Source organism: Cyprinodon tularosa, unplaced genomic scaffold, assembly GCF_016077235.1.
Source record: "Cyprinodon tularosa strain WSP-4 unplaced genomic scaffold, ASM1607723v1 ctg14, whole genome shotgun sequence".
In the NCBI taxonomy this organism is placed as follows: domain Eukaryota; kingdom Metazoa; phylum Chordata; class Actinopteri; order Cyprinodontiformes; family Cyprinodontidae; genus Cyprinodon; species Cyprinodon tularosa.
Window position 1 is genome coordinate 1,773,718 of NW_024038220.1, and position 20,808 is coordinate 1,794,525.

Here is a 20,808-nt window from a genome sequence, read left to right on the forward strand (position 1 = left end):
TGCCCCTTTTTTCTCAGCTCTGAAACTAAACAGGGAAAAAAATGGTTATCTTCTGCAACAAAAACAAAGTCAGTCGTCAATCTCAACTAAACAACGATAGTATGAGCTCATTTTATACTATTTCATACTTCTTCAAGAATCCAGTCTTTAACATTCTTAAACATTCTCTTTAGGTTAAAGACTTTAGTCTTTTCGTTTTAATAATAAATTGATGTACAGGTTAATTTCTCCATAAAGTGAAGCATCAGACAAGCTGCTCTGAAGTTAAGATGAGGATTTTATGTGAAAAGGAGAAAGTTTAAAAAATACTGAGTAATCTCAGTAGAACATGCAAAATTAATTATAAACACAATATAGAAAATCATTCATAACTGATTACTGCTTTCCATCCATCCATCTTCTTACCTGAAACACACGACCACCATGCACTGAGACATTTGAGACGGCAGTTATCCTAAGAGTCATGTCTTTAGACTGTGGGAGGAAGCCAGAGTACCCAGAGAGAATGCAAGCATGCAAAGGGAGAACATGCAAACACCATACAGAAAGACTCTAGGCTGGAAATCAAACCCAGAACCTTCTTGCTGCAAGGCAACAGTGCAACAACCTGCACCACCATGCAGCCCTGGTAACTCGTTAGTAATACTTATAATTAGAATATATCAAATAAATATGAGGTGCTTCAGGCGAACTATTGTGTAGAATAATGTTTTTGTTACAACTACAACACTGAGACAGAAAAAACTTCCAGTGTTGGAAAAAATGAACTGCAAATGCAGTTAAACAGCGCCCCCAAGAGGAGGAACAGCACAACAGAATCTGCTGACATTCACATCTATTTCTTTACATAAACTCTTTGAACATCAGGAAAATATGTGTTTGTCTGTGATTCATTTAAAAAAAGCAGAACTAATAATATATGAACTAATTATACAGTATTTTAATATTTTATTCTTGCTCATGGAGCAAACATAGCTGTTCACCAATTTAGATCATTACATAAAAACATAAAGTCTTGACCTACACAGTCATAAGTTAAAGAGCTGTTGTACTTAGATATTTTCCCCAAGTGATGAAAGAACTAAAGAATAAAAAAAAAAAAATCAATTAATACATAAAAAGAGGCAGGCGGGTAGCAGGCCCCTGATGAAGCCGATGAAAATTCTGATTATGTCCCATTAAAGCTAAAAGTGGAACACTTCATCAGAAGCCACTTATGAAAATAAACCTGTAGAAGACAGATAATTGCAGTGCTAGCACAGATAAATTAAACTGACATTGGAGCTGGCTCGGAGCTCGTCTGCCTGACTGTGTGTTTCCTGGACGGGGCCGCCTTTCACAGCTGCTTTTTTATCTCTGCTTCTGTCTCCTTGAACCCCAGTCGGCCTCAGCAGATGGCCGCTCACACTGAGCCTGGTTCTGCTGGAGGTTTATTCCTGTAAAAAGGGAGTTTTTCCTCTCCACTGTCGCTACAAGCATGCTTTGTGTGAGGGATTTCCTTTGAGTCAATGAGTTGATGCAATCAACTGGTTTTCCTTAGATAGAAAACCTTGAATCAATTTGACTGGACGATCTGATGAACTGTAAAGTGCTTAGAGATGACATGTGTTGTGAATTGGCGCTATATAAAAAAACTGAATTGAATTGGGGCCACAACAGGCACCAGGGTCAGCTCATTGGTCCCCATTTAAAACCCCCCATGCTCGGCTATGTGTGAATACAAATGTACAGGATATGTACTTTTGCTACTGATAGGACTTAGAAATGCTAGTATACCCACCTCTAACTGCTTTCTTCAGACCTTAGTATTTCCTCGGGGTGCATTAATAAAGTAATTAAGGCAAAAAGAGCCCTGACCAGATTAAGAGTACAGACACAATGCAGTAACTCAACATACTTTAAGCAGACTGACATTTCCGCAGTAAAATGTCAATACTTAAGTTTAATTCAGTTTTACTACAATGACTTGACTTTTATTGCGTGCTTCTCTGGTGGTTGAATCTTTGTAACCTTGGTAACAGACTTTGTGTGAGATGTGATTAAATTCACTTTATTAATGTCAACATCTCCTTGTTTCTTCAGTTTTTAGAGAAACCAGCAGGGAAAACAACTGTTTGAATATATTTATCTTTGCAGCAGTGTGTAGGTTTAAAATCTTGACTGAGAAAACAGATGTGTGATAATGTAATAACTTAAAAATCAAATATAAGCTCCTAATTTTAGACAGAAGCACTTAAAATAATTACATTTTTAAGAACCAGATGGGTCGAAGCAGTCAAGCTTTAACCAATTTTACTTCTTTGAAAATGGTGCCATTTTCTTCATGCAACAGGCTCTCAGGATGTCGTAAGGTTTTGAAAAGAGGAAGTGGGGCAAATTACGGATGTTAGGGGAAAAAAAAGAAAGTGCTAAAAACTGAAACAGTAGAGCAGCTCTTCCCAGTTTATTGACAAAGATTTAGACAAACCACTTCTAATGACCAGATCAGATTACAGAAATTAAATTAACGGAACGCGGCACATTAATAATAATTAACCATCTGTGGATTCTTAATCTTTTTAATGAACACCAACAAAACAAAATCTTTTTAATGCATAGGTCTTCAAATTGAAACAATCTTTAAGCTGGGTTGCTTGAGGAACTTTACATTCTGTGTGAGTTTTCTCTGCGATAAGAACCTAAAGAGACAAAACCACCAAAGAGAAGCAGAGTAGACAACATAAACGAGAACTAACACTTCAATCAGCCTTTTATCATCAGCAGATCTAGTTTATCATTCAGAGGCTCCAACAGCAATAGCACAGCAATACAGGTCTTACAAAGAAAACAACAACGGTATAAATAACAATAAAGGAAATAACATAAAACAAAACTTCTATAGGATCACCAGGTCATGGGTCATCACCACAGCTGCTGTGGCAACATGGAGACTTAAACACAGACGGGAAAAGAACAGAAAAATAAACAACACAAACTGAAGTTCTGGTAGAACCTGTTATAAAGTGGTTTCTTTCATTCATCAAATCTTCCTTCTAAGATGCTTTCAAAGGTGAAGGGAAGAAATTTGAAGCCTTGACCTACGTAGAATTTGTTCTGGAATTCCACCCTGAGGAGAGAAGTGAAAGATAAGGTTAAATAAAAACAATTAGGAGGAATAACTTTGGATCAAAACGTCTCTAGGAGAATAGTGGCGATGGGGTGAAGCTGAATGAAGCAGCCCAGCCTCATAAATCCAGTCTACAGTTACTCATGTTTATATCGTGAGTCTGGCTCTAGAGCTAGAAACCCAATACTGCTTGCTATAAGAAAATGATCAGGAGCTATTTTTAAGAGTCTGAGCTGATATGGCAGCTGGATGACCTTTTAACTAGTAAGGAGTCAAAATCCCCCATCATTCCTTGGCTACTCCTTTAAAAAATAAATAAATAGATAAGGAGAGTCTGAACTTTTCTGGGGAGAACAGCATGTTCTTTCTGAGTGTAAAGCAAAAACTTCCACAGAACTGATCCTGTTTCTTCTTTACAACAGTATAAAACTTTAAGTTATTTTGTAGTCTGAAACATCTAAGCATCATCTCAGTGGACTGTTTCTGGTAAGGCATCCAAATAGATTTAAGCTTTATTTAAGGAACAAGATGTTGCTGGTCTGCTTTGACCTCATGATCTGGTAAGATAACCCAAACAAACTGCAGAGCAGCAGGAAGGTGATTTCATCAGATCATTCAGGCAGCTCTTCAGACAAAAAGGCCATTTAAGGTAAAGAGAGGTGAGCTTTGCTATTCAAAACCACTGATATGATCCTAGAACACAAATCATCTTCTCTGCAGCAATACAATAAATAGCTTTTAATATTTCCTTTGCAAAGCCTTCAGTAGATGCTATTGATTTTTTTGTTTTTTGTTGATGACATACCAGCAGTTTTTTTAGGGGGGGAATGTAGGAAGGAGGACAGTCAGAAGGGCCTTACAAACATGGCTACGCAGGAGGACCTCTGATCTCTAGTGATTCACTGGATTGCTGATAGGCGTTTGGTAGTACACAGTGCTGTGAAGTCACCGACCGACATAAATACTCCCTAGTTGGACCGTTCGGAATGTAAACAAACATTGTAAACAAAACAGCATCGAACCACGATGATGTTTTAATTTTCAGGTGGGCTTAAGACTTTTAAAATAAAGATAAATTCATCACTTTGACGCACATTTGGAGTTTCATAGCATCTGTAGATTACTGTCATTTATGGTAAAAAAAAAACAGGCACATCACATTGCATAATCAACAATGCTATAAGTCATGTAACATATTACACAAATCCATCACAACAAAATTAGTGTGTTAATTGAACATAACACTGTAGTGAGATATTGATATTACACGCACACATTATCTGATGATATACCACAAGTGCTAAATTGATGACGTGCATGTAATATACTAGCCTCGTGAGACCATCCTGATCTCGCGAGCTTTCAAGGTTTCACTCGCAGATCAGTCTGGCTACTCTCCATTAAAGAAAATTTGGAGCCGTTCACCAAACGAACGTCCAATCAGCGTTGGCTTTGAGGTGGGTTGAGGTGTGACGCAACGAGAAGCGCGACAGTTCAGTTTAAAGAACATGGCGGCTTCAGCCGATGAAACTAGCGTTAGCGTGGCTATCGAGCAAGTTTTATCGGAATTCCAGAGTATTTCTTCATTGAAAGAAGAGCAAAACACTGCTCTGGAGGCTTTTCTCAGAGGAAAAGATGTTTTTGCCCTCTCCCGACTGGTTTCGGCAAGAGTTTGATCTATCAATTGGCTCCTCTTCATCGTCGCTCTGTTAGTACGTCATATGCTTCGTTGATCTGATTGCTTTATTTGGCCCATCTATCACCAACATAGGCCAATATTATAATAATAATAGGCCAGTATTTTCGCCCCTTCCCAAAATTACTTCAACGGAAGGTTTCCAGATGGATATGCAGAGCAAATCAATCTGGCGGAGTCAGGTTAGTAATATACATGTCCTGATTACATTGTTATAGTAATTAAATTACATTACAGGCATTTTTATGATGCGACTCCATGAACGTGGGGAGTACCAAGATGGTGGCAGGTGACTTCCGTATTTTTGGTTTATCAGCAATCAAGTGAATAAATAGAGATCAGTGTGGAGGACTCACCTATCGCTACTGCAATTAAATCGGTTTTAACTAAAATAGCGATAATTTCTCGCTTCTTGAGCAAAGAGAAGCCATTTGTGCATTTGTAGATGGGAAAGATGTCTGTGCTTTTCTTCTAACAGGACTTGGAAAAATAATGATTTATCAGCTTATTCCACTAGTTGTGAAAACACTCAAGAAGGTGCAGACAAATCCTACTGTGATCATCATGTCGATTGGCTGAAAGCGTATTATGGAAGGCGGGTACTAGCTGGCACGTCACCCAATCAGCTCCAAATATTGTACTAAACGTTGCTCGTTTTCATGGACAGATTGAACGACAGCCATCCCAGATTGTAAATGTAGAACTCGACTCAGTTCCATACATAGCGATCTGGCTACTGCCAGGTTAGCATATGTTCAAATGAGTAGAAACACAATAACCAGCAGGTGGAGCTAAAGGTCTGAATATAGTTTACATTGAACTGAAGAGTGAACATCTTAAAGAGAAAACCTGTCCTGTTTGGTTTTCAACAAAATGAAAGAATGAATGCGAAGAGTTTTCTTATCAATTTATTAATTATTAAGGCTAAGGTTATTAAGGTTTTTTTGATTGAATTTAAACATTATATATTTACAATTCGACCTTCAACAAACAAAAAAGCAAAAACAACTTAATTGGCTTGCAATCAAATTGGAATTTTAGATAATTATTGTGTTAATTCACTGTGGCATCTGGTATTTTTGTCACCTTTGGTACTGTTTTTCTTTAAACAAGATTACTTTTTCATTTCTTATTATACTTTATTGTTGTCTGTTAATGCTCCCCTTGGCAAATGTTTTTGTTGTTTTATGATATGTACACAATGCAGTTTTGTATTGTTGTGTGTTGTATATAATAAAGTTTATTAAAAAAAAGAGAGAAAACCTCAGAGCTCAGTTAACATCAACTTGAAATAGAGACAGTTTGAATAATGAATAATAATAGAGTTAAAAACCACTTTACAAAAGTACCTAAAGATAGAAAAAACCTAAATTTACCAGTGCAGTCGAAGTGCGTGCAGAAAGGCTGACAGTCCTTCCATAATGAGAAGAATTGCAACTGTGAGAACGGCAAAGAAGGAAAAGATGATGGCCATAAGGATAAAGCCTGCAGGGCTTCTAGAGAGGCCGATGCGCATCACCATGGACCAAAGCACCTCTGATAGCTCTGTTCATAAACAGCAGACAAATATACAACCGTGTGATTAGTTTGCAGGTGGATCGACATCTTTAAACACGTGTGCTCTGCTTATGCTTCTGCTTACGTGCATGAGCCAAACTGAGGGCCCAGAGCCTGAGATAAGAAGCGGTGTTAGAGATGCAGCCAAGGCAGTACTCGATGGTGTGAATCGCCTGATGCACAGCCATGTCTGCAAAGTTAAACTGTGGAAGGGAAGAAAAAGAAAGAAAAACATACAAACATGTCAGCATGATGTTCAAAACAAACTAAGAACATTTCCTGGAGCCCACCAAGGAAAACTCAGGTTCACCATGCGTGCATGATCATTAGACTAACTAACAGGGGAGCCGTTAGAAGAAGCAACCTCCAAATTAGTAGAGGCTTTGTCCCCTTTGGACCCTGCGTATCCCAGAGTAGCAGCTGCTCTACTGATGCTTCATGCACTTCACCGAGACCTCAGGGAAGCATTAATCTACTGACGCCCGATGTCTGAGAAAACACCTAGGACACACCGACATACACCAACATACCCAACAACCAACCAACCAACCTAAGGGACGAGGGGAGATCTAGTAAGAAAAGAGGCCCGAGACATGCATGTTCAGAGTTAGTGATAAAGGTGCAGCGTAAACTCCAGTCCTACCTCTTCCTCCTCGGCGGCCTTGAAAGCGGGTAACAAAAGGGAACTCTTGGTTATTGGAAAAAAAAAGAAACACATACATCAACAGACAAACATCAATGACAGAAAAGAGAAGGCAGTTATATATCTGTAAAGGAGGTGAGGACAGTGCTAGAGCAAGCCAGTATCCTGCCCACATACACTCACACCGCTTATCTGTCTAAAGTTCAAATGAAAACTACTGTAAAGAGCTGCAGGATGACGGATCAGCAGAAAAAGGAACACAGATCAAATCAAATGGGCATTTAAAAAAAATAAAAATAAAAAAGCGTGAAAAGGCGGAACAACAATCCACAGTTATCCATAATTGATGTTTAGATGCACCGCAGTGGAAACATGAGGTTAGCTGAATTATTCAAACATGTCTGATCATTTTACTTGTGCTCCCTCAAACTCCTGAACTGCTCTTCCTCCTGCATAACAAGCATTGTTTCAGCTGCAAATCAGTGATTATTTAAAGACTGTTGGGAAAAAGTTGAATTCACCTCCGGTTCTTCTTCTGACTGCTGCGCCAGCTGGTCGTGCTGGATAATGTTGGCCTCGTCCTCGGTGGGACCGTTGCCGACCCGGATTCCTCCAAAGTTCTGTGTGCCCTGTTCAACGGGATGTTAAAACCAAATGAACGATCTCCCACTGACGAGCGCTGTCGCCATAAGTCCACTCTGATCTTACCAGATTTTTTTGCCATAAATACTGCCTCCGCATAACCAGAGTTTTTACAATCAACATGCAGGGGACACATGCTAACGCTATTAGCACCAAGAATATCTGGAGACCCATCTGCAGAGACAACAAGAAAATTAATTAAAATCTGTTTAATGAGCACATCTATGAGCTGAAATTCACCTTTTTTTATTCTTTATTTCGAACATGCAAGAGAAAAACAAAAAAACTATGTTTAAAACATTGGAGAGGAAAACAACAAACAAGGTAGCCTTCTTTCCTGAGTTAACATACCTCTATTACATGTGCGAAAAGGAGTAGGAAGAAGTAAAACTTATGTGCTCCTACCCCTTTAATTCTTGTATTTCTTCAGTTTACAATATTTATAATTATGTTGCAATATATATCCATATAAATACATACCTACCTACACATATACCTTCATACATATATACAAATAAACAAAACAAAAAACACAAACAAAACTTTCTACAATGCTTCTCTATACCTTTTGAAAATAATTTCTTTGTACATTTTTTTGAAAAGGAATATGTTTGGGCATTGCTTTAGGTTCTCATTTAGTTTGTTCCAAAATTTAACTCCGCAAATTATTTACATATGAGGCTGATTGGTCTGACCTGCCCCCTGTAGAGAGGTTTAGAAGTGGGGTCATTGTAGCTGAAGAGGAACATGTTGATGAAAGCAATGAGGAGACTGGGAGCATCCCTGGAGGTTAGCGCATCATAAGAGACCCACTTATAGAAGATCAGAATGACCAAGTAGCCAAACAGACTGGACATAAAGACAATCTCTGGGATGAATCCCAAGTAGATGTTCAGCGGCTTTTTAAAATACCTGTTAAAAAAAAACAAATAAAAAACATAAGTTGATCACCTTGGTGAGAAACAGAAAAACAAAGAAGTTTCAAAACAACATGTATGAAAAAACTCACAGGTGGTTGAAGAGGCTTAGAGTGACACCAAAGATCATGTGGATGACTCCTAAGACAACAGACATCTTCATCTTGAAGGAGTTCAGAAATGTGAGCTTGTTGATGGAAATACTCCAGATCTGAAAAACATCACAGCAAAGCAAAACTGGTTCTTATTTCAGAACCAAGGAGAGCTCTGCACCTTAAAGTTCTTAATAATCAGAGATGCATTAATCAGGTCTAAGAAATGTACTACAGAAGTTCTGATTAAGGTTATGTGGAGCATTGAAGTAATTAAAATATTCATGTTTAATGAACATAAAATAATAATAATGATAAAAAGGTATTAAGTTAAAAAGAGAGACAATCCATGAGGCTTATCAAGCAATTTGTTATTAAAGCCTTTTCACTAGACAGGGAAATGATTGCAGCCATTTTTTAATGGTTTAAATTATTTCATACTAATACTAACAAATATATTCACTCAAAAAATAACTGAAAATAGATTTAGAATGTCAATATATCTCAGTTTTATAACCCTCTTTTACTAGTTTATTGAAACTCCATGTGTCCAACCATGCTTCACAGCATTTGGGGTTTAATTTATGAAAATAGATCAATATTTTCTTCTTTTTATTTTATTTTATTTTAGTCCTTTAAGTTGAAACAAATGTAGTCTTAGAAACTGAACTGTTAATCTAAAACTGATCATTGTGTTATCATAATAACGTTCGTTCAACTCAGAAGACAATATTGTGATATTTTTGTCCATATTCCTATGAATATTCAAGTAAATTCTGACTCCAATTGCTTTTTTTTTTTTTTTTTTTTTTTTTTTTTACAGTGTCCTGTCTGGCAATGTGGCAATAAGAATAATTGTCTTGATGCCAAAAACATCCCAACAGATTTTACTTTCACAAGTGTAGCAGTATGGCAATTGCATGAAACAAGCTACACTTGTTTCATGCATATAAATTGCTTTATTATAATTATACAGGGAGTTTTACAGTTTATATGGACACTGCAATGAAAATAGTGCAGAAAAACAGAAGAAGAAAAGGAAAAAAGAAAAAAAAGAGAAAAGATGAAAGAAAGAAGAGATAGAAAGGAGACTCCAATGCTAATGAAGAACCTTTTAAGACCCTCCACATTTATGCATGAGGGCACATGTTCTAAACATTTCACAGGCCTTTTATCAAACTGTAAAAGGTTGCCCCTCTAAACTGAAACGACAGGGGTCCCATTTTTGCTTGCATTTCATAAATATACACAGATTCAGAACAACTCTGGCCTGTTGACTGTTACAATGACAGAATAACATGAAATAAAGTATATTTAAATCTTTCCAAAGACAAGGCCTTTTTTCGTGGGGGAATATGCAAATGTTAAAAACTAGAAAAATAAATAAATATCAAAAATTTTACTGGATCAATTCCAAGTGGATATGGCCCTCGAAACACTCCCTTTACTGCAGGATCCAACTGCAAGGCTGCGTTTCCACCAAGCGTTTCATCACTGGAGGAATAAGAAACATCTGTTTACTTAATTAAAGTTGAGTCTGTGCAAAATGCTTCTTTTGTTGTCATTGAGTTAACACAAAACACCAATTATGGACATCAGTATAAGATTCTTAAATCTCACAATTTAGACAGTACAATAGTTTTTTTCTTTAGTTCTAACTTTGCTCAAAGATTGAGCTGATAAACTCTTAAATTATAGCACTGATGTTAATTTAATGCTAAGAAATCCATCATAGTTAACGATCTTTGCTGTTTTTCGATACTTACGACCAGTTGGCTTCTGTAAACATGGGTCTAACGCTCCATCCAGAGCCAAACATGTTGAGGGACTTGGAGAAGCAGTCGTTATAAATGAGGCCAGTGTACATTGAGAATATTCCCATCAGCAGGATGATGTAACGTCCAGAAAACACCATGTTGAATATCTGCCACAAGAAATGATCAACAAGGAATAAATCTAAAGAGAAAAAACCCAATCAGGTTATAAACTAAGAAGAGCGTGTGAACTAAAGGGATGGATGTTTGCAGAGCGCCGTCGGTTCTCTGCGGATGGGCAGGGTGGGAAGGACGAGACGACTGTGAGACAATTCATACCTCGTTATCATTCTTCTGGGCCATCAGCCTGCTCTCTCTTAACACAAGGTACAGAGCCGCGCAGGTCATGAGGGTCCCATGGCCCAAGTCACCAAACATGACGGCAAACAGGAAGGGGAAGGTAATGATGGTGTATGGTGCTGAAGACAAGAAGGCAGGAATCGAAGGAAGATGATGGGATGGTGGTGATGGTACATGAAACGAGCAAATTAAATATGTCAATGAGGTTTCTGACATGCGCTCAGTGACAACCTCGCAGCCGAGGAGGCTGAATCTGACAGAACTGTCTGTTAACCTGGGTTTATTTCACGGTAGTTGCCAATCCCATAAGCATCCACAATGTTCTGGAACCCTGAGGTGAACTTGTTCGTCTTGTTATACGTGGGTGGAGTCTGTTTAGTTTGCATCCGATTGAGAATGGAAGGCACGGTGGAGCCGCTTTTCTCCTAAACAAACAAAACCCGGGACAAGCAAGTTCAACTTATATACCGTATTTTCACGACTATAAGGCGCACTTAAACGTCTTTTTTTTTCCTCAAAATGTGCGGTTCGCCCTTTGGTGCGGTGTGCCTTATGTGTGTTGTAACTGCGACTTTTGAGACCACCTCATTGAGGAGATGATGAAAGAGTGGCTGAATGTAAGGAGACCAGGTGTTTTTTTTCCACTCATCACCATCGCTGTTAATATGTGACTCCATGCGTGCCCATCTCACAGCTGATGTGAAAAACATGGGGAAACAAATTAACGCTGTGCTCGCTGTTCAACCGCTCGACATCGGTGTGAACCGGACCCAGCAGGTGCAGCAGAAGCAGCGAGATTACATGCAAAGTCAATGGTTGGCGCGCGTATAGGCACAGCAAAAGGTCCCGCAGCGCGTTTTGAGCAGCAGCCGCAGCGCCTCGGGAGCGTTTAAGTATCTGACGCACCGCCAACGCGCTGCTGCTGCTCGAGATGGAAAAATTGAAGTTTTGCTGCTGGACGCGCCGCATCAACCAATCAGAGAAGCTGATCTGGGAGCTGACAGCGAGACAGACACAGCGCTCTGATGACATTAACGCAAATGAAAAAGGCTGGAGATGATGAAAGGCAGGTGTATGTGAGGAGACCAGGTGCTTTTTTCCACGCATCACCATCGCTGCGTGCCCATCTCACAGCCGATATGAAAAAAAATGGTGAATCAAATGGATGCTGTGCTCGCCGTTATCCCGGGGGTCTGACAAAGGAACTTCAACCGCTCGACACTCAGTGTGAAGCGGCCGTTCAAAGTAAGGCTGCGAGCGGCGTGGGAGCGATGGATGGCCGACAGAGACCACAGTTTCAGGATAAGTGGAAGGCAGCGCCGGGCAAGTTACGCCACCGTTTGCGGATGGATTGTAGATGCTTGGACTAATGTGTCTGCTGGCTCTGTTGTTCAAGCTTTTGCAAAAGCCGGCATTATTTCTGAGGAGCTGCGCTGAACGGAAAGTGACTCTGACAGCGAAGAAGGGGAAATTGGCATGTCTGATTTAGTGCAGCTGTTTTATTCAGAAACAGAGGAGGATGACTTTGATGGGTTTGATTAATACTTTGTAATAAATACATGAATAAAGCACAAACATACTCAGTTTTGCTCCCGCTCTATTTTTCTACCTGAAAACTTAATTCAACAGCTGCCTCTGAGCGCGTCTCCTCCTCTTCAGCGCGGTGGCTGGCAGGTGTTTTTTCATCTAAATAATCTAAATCTTGCAGCTATATTTGCTGTGATCAGTGGGAATAAAGTAGTTTTAATATGTTTTTAAGTGAGAAAGTCCACCTGAAAACTTAATAATTGCAGTCAGTTCATCCAGATTATCTATTTCTGTCGGAGGCGCTCAGACCCCCACATACCAGCGGTGCACCGACAGCAGAAATCCATTCAACAGCAGCCTCACCGCGGTGGCTGGCAGGTGTTTTTCATCTAAATAATTTAAACTGCAGGCACCAGGATACCGGTAATAAAAGCGAACATATTCTGTCGGCAGGTTTCAGGATTTTAAGTTAATTTAGGAGTGACCACAGCGCTGTGTCATCTGCGATATGTCTGTCTCACGGCCAGCTCGCAGGTTTGATTAATACTTTGTAATAAATACATGAATAAAGCACAGTCATACTCAGTTTTGGGCCCGCTGTATTTTTAAAATACGCAGTAGAGGTATTTAAAGGTAGTAGAGGACATGTACCTGTATATAAAAAAATGCGCCCTATAGTCCGGTGTGCCTTATGTGTGTGTTAAATACAGAAATGGCACACATAACTGAGACTGCGCCTTTTAGTATGGTGCGCCTTATGGTCGTGAAAATACGGTACAAGAAAATACACTCCTCCCACCACCACTGCCACTTAGGTCTACTCACCGTCCCCCTCCGCAGGGCGAACTGGATGGAGTCCATGTCAGACACAGGACACCACACTTCGGCGATCAGACATTTCTGTGTGACGTCGATGTTGCAGAGGTTTAGGGTGTGATAGATGGCCTTCATCTTCCTCACCTTAATGAACCACACCCTGACTGTCTTGGCCGCAGCCTGCAGGACTCTCTGCCTGTGATCTTCCGTCTGGTTCAGAACCTTCAAGGAACAGAAGTAAAACTGTTTGACACAACTGAATCAAAAGAAACTCAGTCAAGAAGAAAATATAATCACAAATTGCTTTACTGGGACGTGCAAATGGACCTGAAGCTAATTTTCCTTTCTGTATCATCAGAAACTCTTTTTTGTGAAAATATTCCAACTATTGTATTTAGAGCAATCTCATAATCTGTTAACAATGTAGCTCTGATTTATCAGCAGTAAATCTTTTAAACTTGTTGCATATTTCTGTTATGCCTTTAGTCATTATAATATTTAAATGGATACAATCTAGAAAAAGAAGAGCGAATAAAGAAAAATCTAACTAATGTTTATGTCTGGAGTAAAGACCCAGTTGAGAAGATTCAGACATCAGAGGTTTAGTGCTTCTGGCCTGGAAAGCCTTGTTCTGCTCCAAATAAGAGAAATTAGCAGCAAGCTGTATTTACAGTTAACTGGTTGTCTGATCCACTGAATGTTTAGAAAGAGGATAGTAAATAAAGCCCCGCTTGTGCTTTTTGTCTGATCCCATATTGTCAGAGTATAAGTCTGCAGTTTCATAAGAAGCGGTTAAAGTTTCCCTAAATAAGATGTTTAATCCATGCAGGTGAATGTAACACCATAAGAGAATTAAGTTACCCACATGTGGAAATAAAAAAAAGGTATAACTTCATCTGTAAGGAGATGATGGATACTTTGGAGCAACATATACAGCAAAATAGCCACTATGCTTTAAGTGGAAAGGTTAAGAAGTTTTAGCTGCATCAGATGCAGAAAGAATGAAAGCATGTTTAAAAAGAGAAGTAACCCCAAAGAGAGTCCCAACCACAGTACAAGAAACACGAATTATGTGGTAAGGGAGAAAATAAAGACAAATGTCAGCTAAAAGGAAAAAACAAAACAAAAACAAAGGCGGATCCAAGTCCTTAATTCTCGTAATGTTTATTCACCATTTGCAGGTCATCAATGCGAGCGTTCACTCCTGCAAGCATCTCTTTCCTCTCTTGAGGCGTTTCTGGACACGGGTATAACGTTGCTCTGAACCTAAGGACAAAATCAGGACCACAGAAGGACAACCTGTTATTTACGAACAGGTAATCCTGTAATTTGTAGAGATTTTGATTCACCTACCCCTCGCAGATTTTCTTGACTCTGTTCTTCAGCTGGTCTCCTTGGAAAAATATGATGAAGACAGACTTGTGGACCTGATCGCCCTGAAAAATAAATTATCATTCAGTTAGTAGAAAGTTAAACGTCCAATAAAGCAGTTTATGAAGAGCACTGACTGTGGAAGGGTCCTCCAGAGGGTCTTCAATATCTGCCTGCCGCAGGAAAACGTTTCCTCTGCAAACTCTCCACAGCATCCTTTCAAATGTGGGAATACGCTCCCTGCCTATGACTCCAGCCACAAATCTGTAACAGAATCAATCTGTTAATTTCATGACAATCAAAAGAAATGAAAATCATTAGGGGCTTTTTGAACATGGCACTTCTTTGGAAGAAAGTATGGAGGAGAGAGCCTAAAGTTTCCTGAGGGAGGAGGTTTGCCCATTTCTAACGCAGACGGCTGAAAGGCAGCGGCTGGAAATCCTCCAAATGGAGATGGCGAAAACAGCTTAATCCTTTAAACCTACAAGAGTGAGAAAAAAAAACAGGCTCACCCAAGTCTCAGAGGAGCGGCTCTGTTCGGCTCATTGGAATCCAGGGGCATGGAGGACTCTTCAAGCAAACTGGGATCTTCCATCTGTCCCGTGGCATAGAAACAATTAAAACCATTACACTGCAGGTCAAACTCATCCCCAAAGCTGGAATCACGTCTCAGCACATTCATGAAAACCCATTTATATAAAAAAAAAACATCTAGAACTTTTCTAAAGAGATAAACTCTGAAGAGTTTTTCCTCCAGTTAATGGCTGAGCCTTTACTTCTTTGGTTGAATTATTCACCTAAATCAGAGCTCATAACAACTTGTAAAAGATGCCTCTGTGCCATCAGTTGACACAGTTCTGCTTGTTAAGGCAGTGAAGTGGAAATAATGATGGGCAAAGGTTGTTTAAGCTCAGACGGGATAAGGCATTTAATACTGCAGGCCTGAGCAACCAAACACTGCGCTCACTATAATGAATGACTAAGCTAAATGCTGCAGTCATGTGAGCAACTATGAAAGATCATGAGAGAAAACACCTTTTGTTGAATTTGAGTTGTGAAAAGTTTGTCTATGTGAGCAACGCTGACAGCTTTTAAATGAAGGGAAGATTGGAAATAAGCACATTTGGTTTCCAATTTATGGTCATCTATAGATAAATGATTAAGTTAGAATGTTCCTGTCATATCAGTTGTGTGCATTTCAGAAATATTGCATTTATAAAAAACTGTTTTGTTATAAAAGAGACTTCTTAATTTGGTAATTGTTTCTGTTCATGATTTTAAGAACCTGAACAAACATGGAGAGAAACAACTTCCAAATATATAAGAGGATGCCTCTTTTTACTTCCAGTACAACGTTAAAAACCAAGGAGCAGAAGACAATTCCTCCGTTCAAAACAATGCAACTGACCTCGTTGAAAAACTGCTGAGTGCGGTGCAAAATGTGCTTGAGCTCAGTCAATTCCAGGAAGTTCTTCTTTAGGGCCTCCTGGTTGGTGTTTATTTCCTTCAGCTCATTTTCGAGCTTCTCAAATGTAGCCTGTGAGCGAGAAAGTGAAAATTAAAATCCATCACAAAAGCAGATCAGGATCCATGACTCTATTAGTATAACTAAGAAATCTACAGCTACTTTGCTATAATTTTACAATAAAAACACAAAATACATCAATCATAATTATGTTTTTATTTTTAGCCAAAGCAGGAAAATTGGGAGAAAAAAAAAGGATTATTAATTTGTTAGTTGAATGAACAGCTATTAACTGCATGGTTTTAGTGTTTTATATCTCCTGGATAAAAACTTATAATCATCTATTTAATAAATGGGCAGAACAGTTTTCCACTAATAGGAGGCAGCAAAAGAACATCTAGTCGTTTTTATGGTTTTATGACTTTACTTCATGCCTCATTTATCTAAGATAAGCACCAAATGCATCAAACTCGATTTTTCAAATGATGAATTAAAATATAAAAATGAAAATAGACTTATTTGTGTAAAGAGAACTTACAACATACACTAATTTCAAAAAGCATCTAAAAAATTGGCTCATAACACATGTCAGCATTAGTTGAATGTCTATCATTAACAAGCCATGCTGCCACTTGTGTCTCTGCTTTGTGTATGAATATACTTGTATGTGTATACGTGTGTATGTATATATATATATATATATATATATATATATATATATATATATATATGTATTTATATGTACATAGTTTAAATGTTTTATTCTATTTTATGAACCTCTGTAGTCCAGCGAACACTTATTCTGTATTTTTAAATCAGTTTTGAGGAGTTACAGCTGTTTTTATTTCTTTTTATATTTGTATTTTACACTGTAGCATGCTTACTGTTGTGTTTTTTTTTTTTAGGTAGACAATTTTAACATCTGTCCAGGGACAACAGATGAAAAATTGCCTTTCGGCTAATTCTGGTGCATTTGCAGGAATGCTTTTTAATGTACCTTGTCCCTGTCAAATAAATACATATAATTAAATTAAATTAAAGCTCTTTAAATTTACAATTAAACAATCACCTCTAGATCAATCATGTCCCTTGGAAAAGGGACTTCTGGGTTCTCTCCTGTGTCCATTATTGGGATGCTGGCCTTCTTAATTTCCTTTTCCACAAATCCTGTTGAAAAGTAGGATTTGCAAGAAAGACTTAAAGCATGTCAAATAAAAAGTGTTTTAATGTATTAAACTCCATCGATTTTCTTCACTATCATAAAAAAGTTTCTTGTATATTAAACCAAAGCTCACTTAATTTGCGATCCATCTCCTCACATCGCCGCACTTCATTAACAAACTTTCGCTGGAAGACGTTAACATCAGGGTTTAACTAAAACAAGAAGAACAGGGGTCAGTGACAGAACATTAATTCCCTACAGATAATTTTCTTAAACTGCTGGAGTGTGTTAAAGCCTGATAAGGGCTCATGCTGTTACAAAGCTTTTTTTTTTCTCCCCTAAACCCATCCTATATCTCATAACAACAGCCTTCCTTTACTCTGATCAAGAATTAGTTTTTTCTCAAGCTGGAATGAGGAGTCAGCTGTGAGCACATGATGCAAAGGGCATCCACAGCAGTACGGATGTAGCCAAACAAAAAATGATCTGTAAAACTGAGTAATTGCACTTTTGCAAAAAAAAAATCTTAAGACAAAAAATAAAAGTGGACATACATCGCGAAACTGCACCATCCCGATCTCTCCAAGCTCACTGACACAGCAGTAGGCAGCTTCTGATTGGAGGAAGAGCTGAGCCAGCGTCATCTCTTCGCTTCTAAAGAGTTCCCCCATCCTGTGGATGGATGAGAGCGCCCAGCACTCTGAAATCAATCAAGATCTATGGAAAGAAAGCATTCATTATTAACAGACCAATCGGCACTTTGCAATTTTTCTGCACTGAATCTCTAATGACGGAGGATCCTAAACACTTAGGTGTCACTTTCACAGCTTTGCTAAAACTGGACATGTGAAAAATAGAGAAAAAAAGAGGCTTCACACTTGAGTGAAATACTTTGAAAATCAAAATTTCAAGCCAATAGTGTCATTGGAATCCGGGACAATATCTTTTTACCTTTGTAACATAAAAAAATATGGATATATTGATGGCAAAAATAGATTTCAATATAATAACAATAAACACCAACTTGCTCAGATATATTAAGAAAAATAACAAAAGTGATTCTATAGAAGAGTGAAAGAAAAAAAATTTTTTGGTACAACATAACTTTAGAGGCATTAGTGCTGATAAAGGCACTTATTTTTTTTTTTGTTTATAAACCTAAATATAATTGTTAACTAGGCTTAGTAACTTTTTAAAGGAATAGTACACCCAAAACATGATTAGCCTTCATTTTCTACTCACCTCCATGCTGAACAACACTCTGGAGTACTTTTTTGATATCTCAAATGCATCTGGAGATCTGGGAGGCTTCTTGCTGTCTGCTGACATTCAAATAATGGAGGTCCATGGCGCCCGAGACAGAAAGGTCCATAAAAGTCCACAAAAACGTGTCAATATTCCTCCATACTGCTCGTCCAATGTAATCCAAGTGTCCTGAGTGGGTAGCATCCAGAATTTACTCGAAACGAAGTCATTTAGAATGTTTTTAGAGCATAAACAGTAGTGTATAGGATTTCCTAATAGCGCCCCCATGCGCGCTCACGATTCTACGGAAGCCGGCAGACCAAACCGGAAGGAAGTGCGCATTCAGCGTCTGGTCTGCCGATAATGCAAGCGTAGAAGAAGAAATGTGCTGTTTACCTGTGCAAAGAAAGAAACAACGAAAGAAAAATGTCTGAGGACTTCAGTGTTGAGGAAGAGCATGAGTTCTTTGCCGAGCTGAATGCGCTGGTTTGGTCTGCCGGCTTCCGTAGAATCGTGAGCGCGCATGGGGGCGCTATTAGGAAATCCTATACACTACTGTTTAGGCTCTAAAACGTTCTAAATGACTTCGTTTCGAGTAAATTCTGGATGCTACCCACTCAGGACACTTGGATTACATTGGACGAGCAGTATGGAGGAATATTGACAAGTTTTTGTGGACTTTTGTGGACCTTTCTGTCTCGGGCGCCATAGACCTCCATTATTTGAATGTCAGCAGACAGCAAGAAGTCTCCCAGATCTCCAGATGCATTTGAGATATCAAAAAAGTACTCCAGAGTGTTGTTCAGCATGGAGGTGAGTAGAAAATGAAGGCTAATCATGTTTTGGGTGTACTATTCCTTTAAGTTTACTTTTTAACTTTTCAATTAGCTTTTTTTCCCCAACTGCAGAATGGCTGGATATAGATATTGTGCTTCTAGATCTCACTGAGGGACAGGTTTGTCCTGTAATCAAAAAAGGTAACTTACCCTATAAAGAGGTGAAAGTTCAAACTTACTGATTTTACATTTACCTTCACACAAAAAAACAACTTTAAATCTCAGGATTTTTCAAATACCTCAAAGCTAAGAAGCATAAAACGACCACACAGAGCTAATCTGGGGATTACAATGAGTCAGGTGACTCTTTCAAGATCCAGCAGCAGCTCCATTAACTCATTAACTCCTGTTTTGTTTCTGTACACCTGGAAAACCATTCCTGTTTAGTCCAATCAATAAATACCAACTGAAACAGATCAGAAGGTTGCTCCAATTATCCAGGTTAAGCTGTCAATCCCACGCAGAATTATCAGCCCAGAGGAATCAAAACATTAGAATTGGTCCTGTAAGCTTTTTAACCCAAACACAAACGGTATAAACCTGGTAGGTGGATTCTTTCTAAACTGACAGGTCGACATTACTTATCAGCAATAATACATCTTTAATAAACCTTAAACAAACCATTGACTTTTTTTGTCTCATCTCAGTTTTCTCTTGTTTTGGTTTAAAGAGCTGTAAAAACTAGCTAGCTTTCAGAGAAGCTAACAATTTAGCAAACCTGTTGAGCAATACATCTACAAGTTTGAACACTGTAGAAAGTCAAGACTACATTAACGCAGGTTTAAACCGTTTCAAGACTAACTGGACGCTTTTTTATTACCGTTAAAGTCCTCGATAAGGATTGTATCCTTCCTGCTCTTGGTAACTATCTCTTACCTCTCGGTAATTCGTGGAGAGGCGATCCGAGGAAGTGAACGAAACTCACCAAGGACCTTTCGAGGCGGAAGGATCGTGTATCGATTGATGAATTCGCGAGTCACGTGACCTCTAATAGTTCATCCCTATTGGCTGCGAAGCTATCAAAACGTATCTTGGTCCGGATTTGCTAATGGAAAGCTTTTATTTTGAAACGCTTCTCCGGAACTTACGGCGACATCTGCTGGAGAGAAGAGTGAAACGCACCCAAACCGACAATTACGCAGGAGAGTTTTTGACTCTTTATGGAAAATATAATACTTTAACGCATTTCTAACACTATTAACGCATTTTTACAATTATACAATGGGGTTCTGTCAAAATAAATTATTAGAAAAAAAAAAAATAAACCATGAAGGATTTAAAATTAGAGCGTATACTGACATCTAGTGGTAGCAACAGGTAACTACACAAATTATGTAAAAATAATATTTTTTTGCACATCTATTGGAATATTAAGGTTTTGGATACTGTCATTTGCAAACATTGACGTACTTATTTACCTTTTACCTCTTTAGTATCTCAGTAAAACTTCAAACAGCAACAAAAAAAAAACATCTGAATGTTAGAACTTTAACTATACATCATTTTTCTTCATCACAATGCTTTTTTAATCACTGCTGCTTACCTTATCAAGGCTGCACTTTAAAAAATGAAATGTTCTAGAGATCTGTACTTAACTAAAATTCTTTTTGTTTACACTT

At 38.5% G+C, this 20,808-nt stretch overlaps 1 protein-coding gene across 3 annotated transcripts; it reads right to left on the reverse strand.

Annotated features, from left to right (window-relative positions):
* Nucleotides 1–2,727: 2,727 nt before the first annotated feature.
* Nucleotides 2,728–20,118, reverse strand: atp6v0a1a (ATPase H+ transporting V0 subunit a1a). Of its 3 annotated transcripts, none has more exons than XM_038278293.1 (22): nt 20,010–20,118; nt 17,663–17,825; nt 17,242–17,320; nt 17,016–17,113; nt 15,890–16,018; nt 14,994–15,076; nt 14,619–14,745; nt 14,464–14,546; nt 14,283–14,376; nt 13,120–13,332; nt 11,042–11,192; nt 10,747–10,886; nt 10,420–10,577; nt 10,057–10,147; nt 8,654–8,772; nt 8,340–8,556; nt 7,711–7,818; nt 7,524–7,631; nt 7,003–7,020; nt 6,445–6,562; nt 6,179–6,347; nt 2,728–3,106 (listed from the first exon to the last, which is right to left on the reverse strand). In XM_038278293.1, exons 2-22 carry the CDS (start codon nt 17,777–17,779, stop codon nt 3,013–3,015), a joined length of 2,514 nt encoding a protein of 837 aa, XP_038134221.1. In that variant the 5' UTR covers nt 17,780–17,825; nt 20,010–20,118; the 3' UTR covers nt 2,728–3,012. The 3 variants fall into 3 exon arrangements, with proteins under 3 accessions (XP_038134221.1, XP_038134220.1, XP_038134222.1); XM_038278292.1 differs by having other exon boundaries at nt 7,003–7,047; XM_038278294.1 differs by lacking the exon at nt 7,003–7,020.
* Nucleotides 20,119–20,808: the final 690 nt, after the last annotated feature.

Coding starts and splice junctions, on each gene's coding strand:
- atp6v0a1a (XM_038278292.1), bottom strand. CDS start 17,779: ATGGGGGAACTCTTTAGAAGCGAAGAGATGACGCTGGCTCAGCTCTTC. Junction 8,773..10,056: donor ATCCACTTGGAATTGATCCA/GTAAAATTTTTG, acceptor GATGTTTTTCAG/ATCTGGAGTATTTCCATCAA. Junction 7,632..7,710: donor ATTTATGGCAAAAAAATCTG/GTAAGATCAGAG, acceptor CCCGTTGAACAG/GGCACACAGAACTTTGGAGG.